Source organism: Petromyzon marinus, chromosome 37 (genome assembly GCF_048934315.1).
Source record: "Petromyzon marinus isolate PM22_M1 ecotype Great Lakes invasive population chromosome 37, UKy_Petmar_22M1.pri1.0, whole genome shotgun sequence".
In the NCBI taxonomy this organism is placed as follows: domain Eukaryota; kingdom Metazoa; phylum Chordata; class Hyperoartia; order Petromyzontiformes; family Petromyzontidae; genus Petromyzon; species Petromyzon marinus.
Genome location: NC_133703.1, coordinates 15547428 through 15565791, shown reverse-complemented (window position 1 = coordinate 15565791; position 18364 = coordinate 15547428). Strand labels below are relative to the sequence as shown.

At 48.4% G+C, this 18364-nt stretch overlaps 1 protein-coding gene across 2 annotated transcripts in view; it reads right to left on the bottom strand.

Moving 5' to 3' along the window:
• The window catches only part of LOC116949698 (guanylyl cyclase C-like), a 75413-nt gene that overhangs the window by 40010 nt on the left and 17039 nt on the right, over window positions 1-18364 (bottom strand). For both annotated transcript variants that reach the window (XM_032967299.2, XM_032967300.2), the window contains 7 exons: window positions 17923-18068; window positions 16622-16733; window positions 13729-13852; window positions 6506-6647; window positions 6144-6223; window positions 4996-5083; window positions 4021-4111 (listed from right to left, as the gene is read on the bottom strand). In XM_032967299.2, the coding sequence (XP_032823190.1) occupies window positions 4021-4111; window positions 4996-5083; window positions 6144-6223; window positions 6506-6647; window positions 13729-13852; window positions 16622-16733; window positions 17923-18068 (783 nt within the window). The remainder of the gene's footprint in view (window positions 1-4020; window positions 4112-4995; window positions 5084-6143; window positions 6224-6505; window positions 6648-13728; window positions 13853-16621; window positions 16734-17922; window positions 18069-18364) is intronic.

Here is an 18364-nt window from a genome sequence, read left to right as displayed (position 1 = left end):
TGGCGCTTTCCACGACCGAGGGAGTTGAGAGGGGCCGGGGATGGGGGCTGACGGTTGTCTGCCGCCGCACAGCTCCGAGACCAATGGAGAGGGGGGTGCGTTCGGGGGGGCTGGATCGGGCCGCTGAACGACACGGTGGAGGAGAGCTCCTCTGCCCTCGCTTGCAAACGGCGAGGTTCATTCCTCTCCGTATAATTCCAAAATACCGCGGCACACTCGGGACTTTGCGTTGGCGACACGACGGTTTGTGAAGTACCACACCCAGTGGGTCTTCATGATGGGATTGTTTTCACTCGTTGTGTACTGTCGGGGGCCGCACATCAGAGGCCGCACTGCAGACCACCAGGGGCAGCCAGTGGCCCACGGGCCTTGCAATGAAGAACACTGCACTAGCTTAAAGAAGCTATTCCGCAATGAAAATGTAAAAGGTAGAGGTGCTTTCTCACGACCACTGTGGGCAGAAGGGCCTCAACTAGAAGGAGCTCGAGAGAGGCCCCTCTAGTGAGTATTTGGCTGCAACGGATATTTTGGAGGGGGTGGGATTCCCCACACTTTACTCAACCGCATGAAACCTGCCGATCGACTAACTGTGGATTAACCTTTCATTCCGCTGGGTCGACAGGGGCGGTGGCGCGGGGGAATTTAAGAAACTTGCACCAATGTTCTTTGGTTCTTTCGGTAAAGTCACGTAGAAAAATAATAATAGATAACGACGTTTCGATCGCCACAGTGGCGATCGAAACGTCGTGATCTATTATTATTTTATACCTACGTGACTTTACCGAAAGAACCAAAGAGTATGGATTTCTGCAGTCACATAAGCTTCAAGATTGCACCAATGTTTCAACTGCCACATTGGGGATTGAACCGGTCACCGCTGGATTGAACCGGCGACCGGTGGATTGAGCTGCGACCGGTGGATTGAACCGGCAAACTCTGGATTGAACCAGTGACCACGGGATTGCAAGTCCAGTATCCCCAGTACTACACCGTGGCAGGATACCGATTAATATTGAATAATCAATGTATTTTTGTAAATGTAAAGAGGAATCTTAAATTGGCAAATGACTGGTCAAGACTTGTTGTGGGTCTCAATTAGATAAATCCATCTACATAAAAAAAAATCACTTTAATTTCCAGTTTTTTCCATTGCAGATAACCCGTTGCAAAACACATGGCAATTCTGTGGAGAGGCCGCGTCAAGTTCTAAAGACGTCGATTGTTTAGCTTTTGGACTGGTGCTCTTGACAGGCGCTATCTACGAGATAAGTCCTATCCTGTGTTGGCACTACTCTTAGAGCGGCTGACTCACAATAAGAAGGTTATGAGTGTGTTTCCTGACTGGATCGGCGGCTCATTATCGCTCCGAGTTTGCTAAACCCTTAACGTCCTTGACATGGACAGAACTGGCCCCGGCCATGGGAATGTATAATGCACTCCGCCGACACGGGACCCACCCAAGAAAGGGGAGAGGCCTGTCGATTTACTGCTCGAGTTTGAGCGCAGAGACGATTTTTTTAATCATTTTTTAGCTTAAAATAACTCGGACATAAAAATGGTACACAGTGCAATGTTGCGTATCCAACTCTGTTGGGAATTGAGGTACGGGCGGAAATGTAAAAAGGTCCGATATGTGAACAGTTACCCTGCACTTGGTGTGGGGAGTCCATTGGTCAGGGCGGATATGCGACGGGCGGATGTGTGACATTCTGCCATGTGCAACATTGTTACTTTTATCCCTATGATAATTATCATGAATATAATAATTCCATGGTAATCCACAACCCTTCGTCAATCTGCTGCTAGATGAAGGCCTCCCAACACGGTGCCAGTCGTGGAGGTTGTCTGGCCATACTTTGCCACCCTGGTCAATCGAGATTGGTGAAGGTAGTGAGCGGGAGCAGTGGGTTGCAGGACCAGTTCAGACAGTTCAGGGCGCCACGGTGGCGAGATGTTAACTACCTCGCCTGGTATACAGGAGGTCGTGGGTTCGATCCCGACCCTGACGCCTGCTGTATATTTGGAGTTTGCATGTTCTCTCTCTTTCCCTGTGGTCTCTTTCCCTGTGGTCAGGGAAAGAGAGAGGTGGTCCTCCGGTTTTTCCCTCCACATTTAGAAAGATGCTTTTCTAGTATTTGGCTGCTATAAATGTCCACATTATAAACCATTTTACACAGCTATCATATGTGACCAGGCCGCTTCTGAAAAAGAGCTATATAGCTCAGTGGGCCTTACCTGGTAAAAAAAAAAACAAGTTAAATAGTCAAGCACTACAAACGATAGCCATGGTCAGGAATCAAACTCAGGTTGCCAGATTCACGGCGCAGGACACACACCATTGTGCTACAGCTTTTTTTTTGCTTTTTTTTCCTCTATAACATTTAAAACGTTCCATGAGAAGCAGTGCTGTCGTCCGCATTGTGAGGGTCACTTCATCGCGATTTGCTGCGTAATAAATACCACTCTCGCTCCGAGCGTGTCATTGCACTAATCCAGGGGTCATGAGAATTGTTTCATCAACCCAAGGGACGTACAACCAAGAAAGCCTGGGAAAAAAAGACTGCCTAAACTCACGTTTTTGCATGTGGTGCAAAGATACAGAAGGCGATTCTCAGAACAAATGGACACGTTCTACAGCACAGTATTTCCCTAAGATTTGTTATTTGAATGCATTGAAATGCTTTTCATTTGCAGATTAGTAAACGGATAACTAATCCGATTTAACACAAAGTTGGGACTGGCAAAGCACAGAGGATGCTGCTGCTGTGGTTATAATGGTCAGGGCACTGGACCTGCAATCCAGAGGTTGCCAGTTCCATCGCATCTCTCGGTACGGAAGTGGAAGCAATAGACACGTTCCTAAAATCCACGCGTTACCTATCCATGCAGCGGAAAACAGAGGTACACCACAGTCAGACTTCAACCAATAACTCTTCCACGGTAGGCAGATGGCTTGGAAGAGGTGACAGTACGCACACTTTACCCCACTACACGCGAATCTGCCTTTGACTAAACTGGGTTCTCAAGTGGTCGTGAATCAATGGTCTCAACCTGCAAAAAAGCCCAACCACGTTAATTTAATATTTGTAGTATCAAGGAGGGTTAGGAAATTGCTGCCCCTACTGGATGGACCAGGGGTCACTTGATGGTCACTTAGTGGGGTCTCCTAGGTTACATGATGGGATCTCAAACGTAGTTCTGCAAAAGCCACTTCTACGAGCCGTTCTCTAACATTAGATGGTTGCACTGCTGTGCAAGCATCCTCATGACATGCCGATAGCACAACTGGGGAAAAATTGGGAATTTTTTTTATATATAAAAGGTGATACGAGTACTATTAAGCCATGGCATCTGCAATCATGGATTACAATTGTAACTTGCACAGTTTTTGTTCACTCGGACAGAGATAAGACAGATTTGGAAGCACAGTAAATCACAAACAGCCTCTAGAACCAGTGTCAACAATTGTCGAAGCTCTGTGGTCCTACAATGGGATCTTTGGCCAATTCTATTTATGAGCGTTTCATGCTGAACCTAAGTAAACTTTTTTTTATTTTACCAGGTGGAGCCCACTGAGCTGTATAGCTCTTTGTCAGAAGCGACCCAGCCACAAATGATAGCTCAAACTTAGCGGCGTATCACGTGCACATCTATAGCAGCCCAAATACTCTAAACGCGCGATGTTGATTCTTAATGTGGAGGGAAAAACCGGAGGACCCGGAGAAAATTCCACGCGACCACAGGGAGAAAGAGAGACTCACACGCAAACTCCAAATATACAGCAGGCGTCAGGGTCGGGATTGAACCCACGACCTCCTGCATACCAGGCGAGGTAGTTAACATCTCCTAGACACCGTGATGATGATGAGAGAGAGAGAGACTCGCAAACTCCAAATATACAGCAGGCGTCAGGGTCGGGATCGAACCCACGACCTCCTGTACACCAGGCGAGGTAGTTAACATCTCGCCACAGTGGTGCCCCTTACCGAGTGGGCCCTGTGTCCTCGCCGCCTGCGTTACCTCCAGAGCAGAAGGAAGCCCAGAATGAGCACGATGAAGATGACGCTGATGGCAAAGAGCGCAATAATCGTGGCGTGATTCTCCTCCCGCTCTGTGAAATAAAACGAAACGAAGTCACTTGCGTCTTGTCGTGACGAATGATTATTGTGCGAGGATAGCGCTTGACGTTTTTGTTTTGTTTGTTTGTTTATTAAATGTAAAAAAAAAACAATGCTTGCAGGTTTCTTAAAACCACTCCCCCCACCACCCCACTGCCCCCACCGCCACCTCTGCCCACCCAGCAGTGGAGATGAGTACGTCACAGTCGCTCGGCAGATCCGCGTGTGGGTGGGGTAAAGTGTGTTCGTGCTCCCACCGCTTCCAAGGCGTCTGGCCAGCGCGTGTAAGAAGCAGGCCAAAAAAATGCCCTCTCAGAGGGGCTCTCGTCCAGAGCTTCCTCCAGCAGAGGCCACTTCCACCGGCAGTGGCGTGAGCAAGCGATTGCAGGGTTGCACCTTTATATTTGGACGCATTGGCGGTACACCGGTGCAGCATAACACACCAGCCCTCATGAAAGAGTCTGAAATCTAAAATTTGAACGGAGATTCGTCTTCCGACTGCTTCAAGAAACTGATTTTGACGCACCACCACCCACCCTGCAAGATTTTCTGACCGAGGGTTGCGAATCGTGGGAAAATAAATTATCGTGAAAAATGTGCTTTTTTTTGTTATGCCGCTCACTGGTATACCGCCAATATGTTAATTCGCTCATTAATTCAATCTAGATTTGAAGTTTTCGTGACTGCAGAGCACGCTTATTAATTGTGAAGCAAGTACTCTGCAACCAGTGCCAAACAAGTGAGTAAACATAGCTTTTTTAAAATTACCTCCATTCTGTGTTTAAATCATTATTATTACGATTTATGATTTCTCACGCAATATTTCACCATTACACATCGCTGCGTATCGCTTCGATGGCCACACGTGCGGCTGTACCTGGGATATCGGTCGGGAGGGTGAAGCTTAGGTTGGAGACTTCTCTGAACGTGTTTTTCCACGTGTCGTACTGCCACACCACGTGGAACTGCGCGCAAAGTAAAACACATTTAGTTGTAAGCGTGTTGCGATCACAATCAATCGACGTGTTCATTTGTTACACGGAAAGTCCCATTTGTGCCAGTCACCCAGCTGGTTTGCAAGGGAGATCCGTGGTGCCATCAGCACATGACAATAACGACAACGTCAGGGTGATCTATAGGGAGGAACAGAAAACGTCCGAAACGGGGAGGTACAGGGAAATAAATAATGGCTTTATAATTGCATCATTAAACAAATTAAATCGCATATTACAAAAAAAAGAACAATACTTTTTTGGCAAGATATTAACGAAACTGTACGTATGTATTTTCAGCTTCTTTTGCACCGTGCAAAATTATGATTTCATTAAATGCCCCCTCTTAGATTGTACGGTCGCAGCAGCAAAACGTGGCGAGCGCGGTGAAGCAACGGTGACAAAGGCGCAGCCCTGCAATTTCCCCCCCCCCTCTCTCCTCCCCCGTGTCACCGACGGCGGAAGGCCCTCCACTCGAGGAGCTCGAGTGGAGGGTATTTGAGCAACTCTTGCACGCTGCGCAGACTTTCTTTGAAGAGGTGGGAGCACCCACACTTTGCCCCACCGCACGTGACCTGTGCCCATCTGTACACCAACATCGCAGTCTAGCCATTAATTTATCTATGCTGCTGCTGATTGGACGTTGGCAACTTTCTTAAAACCACTACAACCCCCCCTCCCTGCCCCCCCCCCCCCGTCCACGGGATAATAATTTACAACCTCTGGCCAATCCACTGCTGGATGAACCCGTCCCCCCCCTCTACGCTGTTGTCAGTCAAGAGGCTGACTGGCCATTCTTCACCACGCTGGTCAACGCAGGGTGATGTAAGGGTGGAGGGTGATGGTGAGCCGCACCAGTTCAGACATCACTAGCCACTCAAGTTAGCCGTTGCTGCGAACTGAACTCGGGACCGGGGTGGCTTTGTAGCGCAGCGCACTAACCGCTGCGCCACCGCTCCACCCAGGGAGCAGGCAAGGTTTTGCTTGAGGGTGACTTCCGCGTGAATTATTCTGGATGAATGGGGTGAATTGCCTTATTGTTGTGAAGATAGAGGACCTCCAGCTCCCCTTCGCTGTCACCATTCTCATCGATGTGCACCATCCTGTCCTTTCCTGCCCAACAGAATAGAGTAGCTCATTGTTACACCGGTGAAATACACAGTAAGCTGATGCACTGACGCCCTATGCCCTTTAAAAGTACACAGTTCACAATCGCAGGCTATTAATAATACAGTATTCCATCGTTATTCACGAACTTGTTATCCGCGATTTTGGCTGTCCGCGAATCGCATTTGGAATTCTACACGGCTGCCCTGAGCCACAGTGATGGACATTTGAAATTATTATTATTACTATACGGTACAGAGTTTTGAGGGCAGCCCCAAAGAGCCTGACCTATGTAGTTTTTCCCACGCATTGCTGTGGCGTCTGTGCTGGAGCAAGTGAAGGTGCCGTCTTGAAGACTTTTCTTCAAGAAATCTCCGTATATCAGCATCGTTTCGTAGTACGCCTCTGCAAACTTATTCACATGGGGTATCTGTGAAGCAAACAAAACAAAAGATATCCTGACGATGCTCGTGGTAATTACTGGCGACATGTCGCACTCGAATTGTAAACGTTGCGGGTTTACTCTCCGACACACCGGTGTGCTGTACCGGTAACGAACTGGCATTTTTTTTGTTTATGTGACAAACCTTGCTTGCTCTTTGGTTCTTTCGGTAAAGTCACGTGGGTAGAAAAATAATAGATCACGACGTTTCGATCGCAACACGAGCAATCGTCATCAGGTGGGACAACCACAGCAAGAAACAACTGCTGAAGTAGGCGAGAGATCTGCCGTGGCACGAGGTTATATAGTAGGCCTCGGCCGTAGGGGGGGGGAGAGAGAAGGGGTGGGGGAAGGAGGCGGGGCAGAAAGTGGACCCCGCAGCAGCACCCAGGTCACTCGAGCAAAGTGGGGCCACCTTACTTAATTGGATGCGTCGGGTGGTGGTGGGTTTAACGACACATTTATATTTACGCGATCGAACCCCCCCAAAAAAAACCTCTATTATGCAAAGCTAAATAATTTGGCTTCCACTCTCCTTTGTGCGTTTGTGTCATATCACTGTTCTTTGTGTTGAGTTTGTTCGCCTTCACCCGTACCTCCAATTAACACGGTTGGCTTGGAATTGTGCGAAAGAAGTTCAACGTACATACGTGTGCGATGTTTCCCTCCACGTGCTGGGAGCTTCTTCGGGAAATTAAGGAATCCCAACTGGAATCTCAAGTCACTGAAGAAGCTCCCAGCACGTGGAGGTAAACGTCAGACGTCATCCCGAACAACACGCGGTGCAACAACCGCGACAAACCTTCGCCGCAAATTATACCGTGGAGGTAATTCTAATTATTAATTTTCACTATTTATCTGCAATTTCATTCACTTGCGTGTCAACTTAAAAATTGCAGCGTCAGAATATGTAACTTGAAAGGTTGTCGGGTTTAACGTTCGTTGAGGACTGATAGGCATTGTTCAAAGCAACTACATTTAAAATAAAATAATAAAACTAAAAAAGCTATTTCACAAGTTCCCACTGAGAACGTTTTCTGAAAGTTGTGTATGTAAGTATAAAGTATAAAATTAAACTAAGCTTTTTTTATTTTACCAGGTAAGGCCCACTGAGCTGTATAGCTCTTTTTTCTGCAGCGACCTGGCTGCAAGTGATAGCTGAACGAAGTGGCTTATCATCACGTGGATATTTATAGCAGCCACGTACTCTAAACGCATGTTGATTCTAAATGCGGAGGGACAATCCGGAGGACCTGGATAAAAATCCACGGGACCACGGGGAGAGAGGCATGCAAACTTCAAAAATATACATCAGGATCGGGATCAAACCCACGGCCTCCTGTATACCAGGCGATGGAGTTTACATCTCGATTTCGCGGGGCGCCGTGATGGCGAGATGGGAGTATTTTTTATTCATTTAATCATCTCCATTATGTACATTATATACAAGCCGACATTATTGGCAAATGTCTGACGAGCAAGCTTGGATTACGGTCATTAAGGTCACCCACACCTTCAAATCGGATCGCACATATTTGAGCAGCTTGCTCGCCTCTCAGTTCACTGCCCTTTGATCCTTGGCTGCTGAGCAACCTGGCGCTGAAGGGCACTCTTCAATCGCGTGTTGGTCAAGCCCTGGGTCTCATTATGAAGATGGAGGAATATTGAGGTTGTGCTGCTGCCAGAGTAGAATCCAAGCCATGGTGTGTTTAAGGAAATATAATCATAATGATGCATGGAGGGTGGAGTAGTGGGAGAGTGGCGAGTAAAGGGTAAAGGCGCAGGCCTGCAACTGCTTATTAATGTCACCGCTGCCGGAATGGCCTCCACTAATGGGAGATCAACAGTTTCAAACTGCGGATCCCAGTTTTCAATACGTACGAGCGAAACAAAACTTAGACATCCATTCCTCATATTTGCGATAAAAAGTAGCGGGGTTTTTTTTGGGACCATTTTAAATCGTAAAAAAAATATATATTTGTTGCACTTTGAAGTCAATGGCAGTTCGCGGAATGTATGCTGTGTTGCTTTAACGTAGGGGGGAAACCTCTTCTTATTACTATTATTATTTATTTTCTGCAACAGCCTTATCTCCCGCACACATGTGCTTCAAAGAAGGCCGTGTCTGTGCAACGGCAGTCCGCCCACAATGAATAATCGTCCCAAAGAAACGAGCTACTACAGGCGGGTCACTCCTCCCAGACCCCCGCACTCCAAAATAACCACGGCTTTTCCCATGGGCCTCCTCGAAGCTTATGAATGTGTACTTTACTTTTATAAAAGCATTTTTTTTTTACTTTTACAATGCTTCCTCAACCCGCCAACCCTCCGCCCCCCCCCCCAAACCATACCAAAGCCATTCCCCTCACCAAGTCAAAGCAAGGTCGATGCCTAAGTGGGTACAGTAAAAGTCCTCACGCTTGTCAGATGATGTACGAGGGGCATCGAGGGCGGCGTTTCACAACGGCTTTGTGGAATCGACCGAGCAGCAGTGGAGGGACACTTGCGAATCGGGAGAATTCGCGCCGGCTATTAAAAATGCAATCGTGCTCGATTGGCGAAGTGCCCGAAACACGTTTGAAATGTTCGCTTGATGCCACCGAAGAGAGTTGAAATTCCCACGCCACTGCATTGATGCCCACAATTTTAAAGGGCGAATGCTGGATTAGTTGACTGCTTAACCGATGCATTTGATGTTATATATTGCACCAGAGGAGGAGTACAAGTCTCCACATACTAAGATCACGAGTTTAAATCTAGGTCGAGGTAAAACAAAAAACAAAAAACGCAAGCTGTAACCGTCCCAGGGGGAGCTGCGCGAAATGAGTTCCACATGCCCGAAAATCGGTGGATGGGAATCGTCGACAGTGGTGGTCTTACGGAAGTGACCCTCCTAAGTCTTTTGAACGTGAACTTTCCAGCGCTCGCTTGAGAAATGGCAGTGGATGCGAACACACACACGGCCAGCGCTCGAGTGTGGAGACCCCAAGCGGACGTAGCGATAACCTACGTCTTCCCCATGGTCTTTTAAAGGGGTACAGTGACATGGCCCTGCGGTGGTGCTTATCCCCGCAGCCCGCCCCCCTCCCCCCACTGATTATAACTCCGAGCGCAATGACCGTAAAAATACTACGCTCCGTCCGCTTCATTCGCAGCGGACGTTAAAGATTTCGTGACGCAAATTCGCAAGGTGCAGGCCATCGCGTGCCGGCGTCGCGTTTCCCAAAAGTTGACGACGGCAAAATAACTCCGCTAAATCACTCATCAGAATAAGTGTTCATGCTGGAGGAATCCGATGAGCTACGAAGCTCTTTTTCGGCAGATGTCCAGCACTCGCATAGGATGATGTTTAGGACCACAGGCCCATGCTGCGGAGAGAGAAAACAAAATTGGCAGAACCCTCCAGAAAGAGAGGCTTGAGGCTCGGGCAAGGCATTTCCAGGGTAGGCAAGCTTGGACAAACAATATAGGGAGAACGGTTCACTGCGGCCGGAGCTTCGACTTTTGATCGCGAGGCCACGAACTGAGAGAATCCCGCCCGACGTTGCGCTGCACCAGTTGCAGGCTTCACAATCAGAATATTTATCCACACCGTGCTGGAGGAATCCGATGAGCTACAAAATCTCTTTTCACAGACGTCCAGTCGGAGCGGGTGAGAACGTTACAGCTGGCAGCAGACAATGCAAGCACCATAGCAGTGCCAAGTACAATAAAAGGTAAACAAATCGCCCCAAAAAACGTGCAAATTAAACTAACCAGGCAAAGCCCACTGAGGCTTTCAGCAGTAGGCCGTAGCCAATCAATTACAGCCACTGTGTTTCTATTTGGATGTCACATGAGAGGGGGGGGGGGGGGGGGAAACGAGCCTCATCCCATGCGGTGGGGCTCCAGAAGGAAGAGGATGGGGGTGGGGGGTGCCCGGGGGGGGGGGGGCAGGGACCGGGTGGGAGGGGGCATGGCACGCTCTGGATGTCGGAGTCTTTATCGCCGGAGCTCTTGGCGCCGTCTCGCCAGCGCGGACGTGCACACAGGAAGGTGACGCGCGTGCACGCAGTGGGGGGGGGGGGGGGGGGGCTCGTCCTTGTGCCACTACTAAGTCGCGTGTAAGAACTTTTTGGGGTTTTTTATTGTAGAAATTCATCCGACCGTCGATATTTCAACAAAGCCTTTCGTGGTGCTGCCGCCGCTGCAGCCGCTGCAGCCGCTGCTGACAAAACGCACGGCAGTGTTTTGTCAGTTTTGTTGTTGTTGTTGTATGTTGTGCAGGCCTGGACATTGCTTCAAGCTAATTTGGATCGCTCGCAGTCCTTCCACGCGCGATCCAAAAGACGCCTTCTGGGGCATCCGATGGTTCGACTCTTGTCAGGGATGTCACCGTCGCGTCTGCGACCGGTCTCCAGGCGATCGAGGGCTCAGTTCGAGAGGGAGACGGCCGTCGGCTTTGTGGACGCGTCGCGCCGGGCCCCACGGGCCGTTCGAAGTGGACTGCGACCCTCGAAGGAATGGCGCCATCCCCCGTGGTCGGCCCCCGTCGTGATCCGTGGACCGAGGAGGTCACTCGAAACGCCGGTGTATGGCAGCAAAGAGCGGTTCACGCGAACGCTATCGCCAGAGGTCACACATTTTGGTGCAACGGTCAGTTCGCTGTCTGTGCGCGATGAATGCATTCTGCTGCTTCGCCACCATTAAAGCACAAGGACAAAAATAAAATCATAATTCAGCGTTCGTTAATAACGCTGTGTAGCCCTTGAAAGGTAACAAATATGTATAACGGGCAACGTTTTGGGCAATAACCCTTTTTCAGTAGGTGTCTCTCGTGGGTGATCATCACACAACCAACCAATCACTTGCTGCTGGTGGTTGGCCCATGACTCCCCCCCACTCAGTATGGAAGAAAGTTTGGTCCCACCAGCGAATATTTGTCCTGGTCAGACAGAGTTACTTGTGTAATGACGACTTGACACACTTCTCTTGAGATGGCGATTTACTGAAGACACGTTCGCTTGACATGAGGAGGAGACCCCCACTGCAACAGTCCCGAATCTCCTTCACATGTCTCCCTTAAATACCAACACGAGGCCACACCCCCCTTCTCGATCATTCTCGCTGACTCTGGACGCTCGCTCCACCGGCAGACTCCACCGTCACCTGACCAAGCTCCCGTCTCGAACATTCCCGTAGCCACCAGTCCCTTCGCACTCACAACTGACTCCCCTGCTATTACCTCCCGTGGCCACTAGTGCATTCGCACTGTAGGCTGACTCCCCTGTCATTACCTCCCGTGGCCACTAGTCCCCTCACACCGCATTCAGGTGCTATTATCATTACACTTGGATATACGTACTTCTGTACCGTCACAGGACGCTCCTGAAATCGAGCAGCGTTCTTCATTGCAAGGCCCCGCGGGCCACTGGCGGCCCCCTGGTGACGTGCGGCGCCCCGACAATGCACAGAGAGTGAATACACTCCCCATCATCATCATCATCATCGTGCTGCAGTCAAACCCCCAATGGTTTCAAATGTGTGGCAGCCCTCAGAACTATGATGTCTTGTCGGCAAAAAGTGGCCCCCCTCTGAAAATTTCTGAAGAACACTTGAATAGAGCCGTACAGCTTATTTGGCCCTTCCTGCTGAAATACATACAATCTTAAAACTTAAAATCGTACAGGAATATGAAGGGGTATAAATATTAAGAAGGGCGGGGGACCAATATTCCCAAAAGGGGGGTGGGGAGGGGGCAATGAATATTAGTTCCTGGGGAAAACAAATGTTTGGGTAGAATGTCAATTCTCTGACACTGGGCTGAATAAGTGCTCACGGATATTGCTTGCCCCAACAGAGTCTGTTGGTGATGGGGCAGTTGTGGAGAGAGTGGAGAGTTTCCCATACCTGGGCAGTGTGCTCATGACCAGCTCCGGTTTGACAGCAGAGGTCTCACTCCGAATCAGTCGAGCGGCATTATCCTTTCATCGGTTGCGTAACGCTGTGTGGAAGCTACCTGGTCTGTCGCTCCACACGAAGTTTCAGGTCTTCTCGACCACGGTTATTACCTCCCTTCTCTACGCTTGCGAAACGTGGACCCCCCTAATAGAACATCTTTGCTGGTTAGAAACATATAGGCTGGCCTGCTTACGATCCATCCTGGGTTTAACCAGGCTGGATTGTGTGAGGAGCTCCCAAATCCTTGAAAGATCTGGACAAGGTCCCATCGGTGAGCTCATTCGGCAGGCAAGGCTCCTTTGGCTGGATCATGTGGCCCGCATGCCCAGTCAACGCATGCCAAAACAGATTTTGTTCGGCCGGATAGAGGGGCCTAATCGGGCATGGCACGGGTTTGGATTAGAGATGGAGTGATGTGATACAAGAGGACGTGGAGCTGCAGGACTTGCCAATGACTGGTACCAGCGGTGTCAAGATCTGCCTCTGTGGAGGAGGCTCGTGAAGGACGCTGCTATTGGGCAGTTGGAGGCAGTCATCCTCCAGCAACAACGGAGGGCGGCGGAGCGATGCTCACAACAACGAGCGGAGTGCCGGGCGGCTAAAACACAGCAAGTTGGCACAGTAGGGGGCACAGGTGGTGCATCGGCCAGTCATCTCAGTCATCTCAGTCAGTCGACCCATGGAACCTGGGTCTGCCCCGTGACCTCCTGCCGGCGAGCGTTCGACACCTCACGTTGCCTTAAAGTGCACATAGCCTGGCACAAGCACCGTGGTGATATCACCGCCACTTAATGGTGATTGCCGATTGTTGTGTTGCGTGTGATTAAAAGATAATGGGGAGCGATAGTATAGCGGTTAGCGCGCTGCGCTATGAACCTGGCGACGCAGGTTCAATTCCCGCTCACGGTCAACACCGGTGACAACTATCTGAACCGGTCCTGGGCCTCCCTAAGGTTGACTCAGCCTCAAATGAGTAACTGGTGCGATGTGTAAACATCGTCACTGGGGAGACAAAGGCGGCTGGGCGTGGTGCTGGCCACCCACCCCTTTGTGTGCCGCGCCAGCCTTCATAGGTGCCCGCTAACAGCACTTGCCCCAACAGCCTGTGAAGGTTAGTGATGAAACAAACCTTGGCATTGCTGGCGTTTATGTGTTGCTCTGCAACGGGCAGAGTGACGTTGAGCGTAGGCAGAGTCACCATCAGCACGGTCCCTCTAATCGTGTAATTCTGCTCAGCGGCGACATGACCTCCACTAAAGACGAGATGACAGATGGGCAAACACATATCACTTTTACGTAACAATATTCCACTGTAAAGCCATGTGGGCCATTATTTTCAGGATAAGTAAAAACAGCACAGTGTACAGGGTGGTCCAGATGGCTTGTGACCCACAATTAATTGACCTCTGACATTTTTTCCTTGGCATATTCATTTCTGTTTTAAATAAACCTTACCTAAAAATATATTAATTTTTACAGAATAAAATGGGGGTCACAAGATATCTGAACTACTGAATAAAGGTGTCAGTTTTTGTGCCAGTTAAAAGGGTAAAACCTATTACTATATCTTGTTACTGGCAAAGGAGGTCTCATAATGTAAATGATCACCCCGAGCCCTCAATACTCTGATAGTGCACTGTTTTTGAGTTGTACGCCTTTTGGCGTCTTCTGGTCCAACACCAGTGGAGACTAGGCTCTAAGAAAAGCTGTCTCGGGTGTGGACCAATCAAATTCAAGGACAGTGCATATTATTATCAGAGTTGTCTCTTTTGTTTGCATTTTGACTGCTTGTGTTGTGGTTATCGCAAACATGATGCCTTGAATAAAAGTGTCAGTTTTTGTGCCAGTTAAAAGGGTAAAACCTATTACTATACACATCCAGTCTTGTGTACCAATTTTGATCGCTGAGCTAGCAGTGTTTGTATCTCAGTTAAGGTAAAAGGTAATTTTCTATCTTACGCTCCTGCATGCAGAGGCGCCTCCAATAGCCTGAGCTCTAGAGGGACCTTCTAGACGGTGTTTGGCCTACTCTTCCGCGTTGGCTATATGTTTGGTGAAGAACTCAGAGTACCCACACTTTACCCCACCACACGGAACCTGCCCGTCGACGAACTGTGGTTTTATACTACAGGGGGGGGGGGGGGGGATTTAAGAAATTTGAAGAATTGTTTTAACTGCCGCGCCGGCAGATGGAATCTAACCGGTGACCTCTGGATTGCAAGTTCAGTGTGATAACAGCCATGACACCATTTGTTTTTGTATCTAAAGGGAGTCTGAAACAGTCTTATAGGATTGGTACAGAGTTGACAAAAGAGTTATCATCCGGTGGACATCAGTGTGAGCTAGGTGAATGAAATTACGGCACACACACACAGGCACACACTGGGTCGCGTGAAGATGTGACCGCACGAGTGTCACTCCATGTATCTGCGTTGGTGACGTGTGTCGCAACGAGATGTGCGAGAGTCCCAGGCGAAGGGGGCCACGGTGGCGAGATGTTAACTCTCTCGCCTAGTATACAGGACGTCGTGAGTTTGATCCTGATCCCAACACCCTATATATTTGGAGTTTGCATGTTCTCCCTGTGGTCGTGTGGATTTTTCTCTGGGCTCTCCGGTTTTTCCCTCCGCATTTATAAACATGTGTTTAGAGTATTTGGCTGCGATTAATTTACACGTGATAAGCCACTTCATTGAGCTATAATTTGTGGCCAGGTCGCTTCTGAAAAAGAACTAGAAGCTCAGTGGGCTTTACTTGGTAAAATAAAAAAATATTTTAGTATAACAAAAATAGTTTTTAGTTTATAATAGGGTCATTTAACAGGAGATGAAAACTTTGTGGACGCAACGCGTAATTGGTTTGAATTCATTCCAATTATAACGTCCGATAAGCATGGCTGGCGATGGACGGTGAAAAAGAAGTTCAACATACATAGATACAATAGCGGTAATAATTTGCGCCATTCGTATAGCATGGGGCTATCCCGATGGTGCTACGTTGCATAAATGACAAGAGTCCAATCATATTATCTTTTAATAGGATTTCTGCGTAAGAATTCTCAACACTTGCAAAATAAATCTACGTACATAGACTGCACAATGAGCTTGAAACAAAACCAAAAACCTCACAACAACATAACGGCACGGAGGCGCCGTGGCCTAGCGGGACCGTCCTCGCCGTTTGTTGCAGAGTTTAACGGTTCAAATCCGGCGGCTGTCCTCGTTAATACCGCGAGGGTATCAGCCAAAAGAAATATACGCGCCATCTGCTTTACAGTGCACGTTGAAGATTCCGTGGCGTCATTTGCAGGAGTGGGGCCATTGTGTGCTTGGAGTCACGGTTCCAGATTTGCCAAATTAAATAAAAAGAATGACACCGGCGACTGCCCGAAAACATAGCAGCGGTCATTGCCCGCTAACTGCAAAAACTCAGCAGGAAACCTCCTGAAAACGAGTCATGAGGCTCAGTGAGGCTTTCCTGGATAAACAAGCGTAGCAGTAATAGTAATGATAAGTATATAACGTTGAGTTAATGCTTTCGTGACCGCAGGAATTCATATTCTTTTGGGTCTTTCGGTAGAGTCACGTAGATAGGTTCCAAGAAAATAACAGAAAACTACGACGTTTCGATCGCAACACCAGCGGTCGTCATCACCGCTTGTGTTGCGATCGAAACGTCGTGGGTTTTCTGTTATTTTCTTGGAACCTATCTACGTGACTTTACCGAAAGACCCAAAGAATATATAACATTGTTACGCAATGCTGTTCAGCAAATGGTGCAACTCTGACCAGAGCACATTGCGCACTTTCAGACGCGCTTCTGCGGCGGTCTGGAACGCTCTTCCTTCCGATGTTAGGAAGCCACTGGAGCTATGCACTTTTAAATACAGATTGAAAACGAATTACTCTAGAACTAATTTTTGTGTTTAGTTTCCCGTGCTTCACCCCCCCCACCCCGCACCTCTGATTATCACGGTTGGCTATGCACGGTGCGAAAGAAGTTCAACGTACAAACATACTTACCCAAATAGATCCAGAGCCACAAAGACGAGCTCCTGGAAGATGTTTTTGACAGACTTCTCCAGCGAGCTGGTCACATTATAGATATGCGGGGCGTCCCCACAGAATATCACCACTGGGCATGAACAAAAAACTGTGATCATCACCATCGTCGTCATCATTTCCCCCACAGAATATCACCGCTCCGCCCATCCAGTACAGATTGAGACACGAGAACAAAAGGTGGAATTTGAGTTAATGGACCACCACGGTCGCGAGATGTTACCAAAAGATTCTGGTATACAGGAGGTCGTGGGTTCGGTCCCGGCCCTGACGCCTGCTGTATATTTGGGGTTTGCTTGTCTCTCTCCCCGTGGCTGCGTGGCCCTTTGGGTTTTCCCTCCACATTTAGAGTCAACGTGCATTTAGAGTGTTTGTCTACCGCTTTACATTTCCACATGACAAGTCGATTCGTGTAGCTTTCATTTGTGGCCAGGTCGCTTCTGCAAAAAAAGAGCTGAGTTGTTGACCTGACTGGTTGTGTATCACATATATTTTTTCCTTAGGTGTGTTGAATTCTCGTCTCTCATCTTCTTGTTGTATTTACCTCCATGATTTGTTTCTTACGCCTGATGAAGATCGCTTGTGTTGCGGTCGAAACGTCGTGATTGATTTGTTTTAATATAATGTTATGGTATTCCTACATACGTGACTTACCGAAAAAAACAATGAGTAATTTATGCAGTCACGAAAGCTTTAATTCTGTATTAGCTGAATAGCTCTCTGGGTCTTACCTGGTAAGACCACGGGGAGAGAGACATGCAAACTCCTGATAAGAACAACACAACTAATTTCATCGCTCCATTACTCATGTAGACCCACCGAGCTCAGTAAGGAAGTGACTGCAGATAAAAATGTGATGCGGATCAAAACCAAGACGGTGTACACAACAGACAAAACAAATGTGAATAAACAAAACCGTTACATCAGAGCGGAGATCCGGGATATCCAGGAGTCATTGCATTCATTATAATTATATTGGCCAAATATTACAGGTTCATCTGCCACGATCAATCCACACCGCTTGATGAAGGCCACCCACAAGCCATCGCCACCTCTCACACGTTTGCGACGCAACCCTGTAGCGAGCACCTGCACATGAACTGATTTCATCGCTCCATCTCCTGCGTGGATATCCCCTAAAGGACGCCATGCGAATAATAGGAGCTATTTCTGCAGGACAGACAGCGCCCTCCACATCACCACGTGATGACAGACGTTGCATTGTAATGTCCACGCCCAACTAATATACGATTTGGACTTACCATTGCTCTCTCTCATCATTAAAGCATTGGACAGTTTGTCCAGTGTCGGCACCTCAATCAGCTGGTTATCCAACTCGGTCTTCGTAGAGTTAAACATCTTGTTTCTACTTGCCACCTTGATGTTTTCCAACAAGGCCTGAATGTACCTGCACATCAAATGATAGGAGCGAGAGGGAGAAGAGAGAGAATCAATCACATTTAGCGATTTTAGTCGGGATTGTGTACAAGACTATACACAGCACATTAGGGATGAGTTTCAGATTTGATTGTTTTCGTTCGATACCAATTAAAAAGTCTTGGTGACAACCATTGGGATGTCACCCATTGCCACGTGACAGCACCTTCGGCAGGAAAAGCGTGGAAGTGACATCCCGTGAGCGACTTCGCCTGTTGGCCGCCGCGGTGGTGAGATGTTAACTACCTCGCCTGGTATACAGGAGGT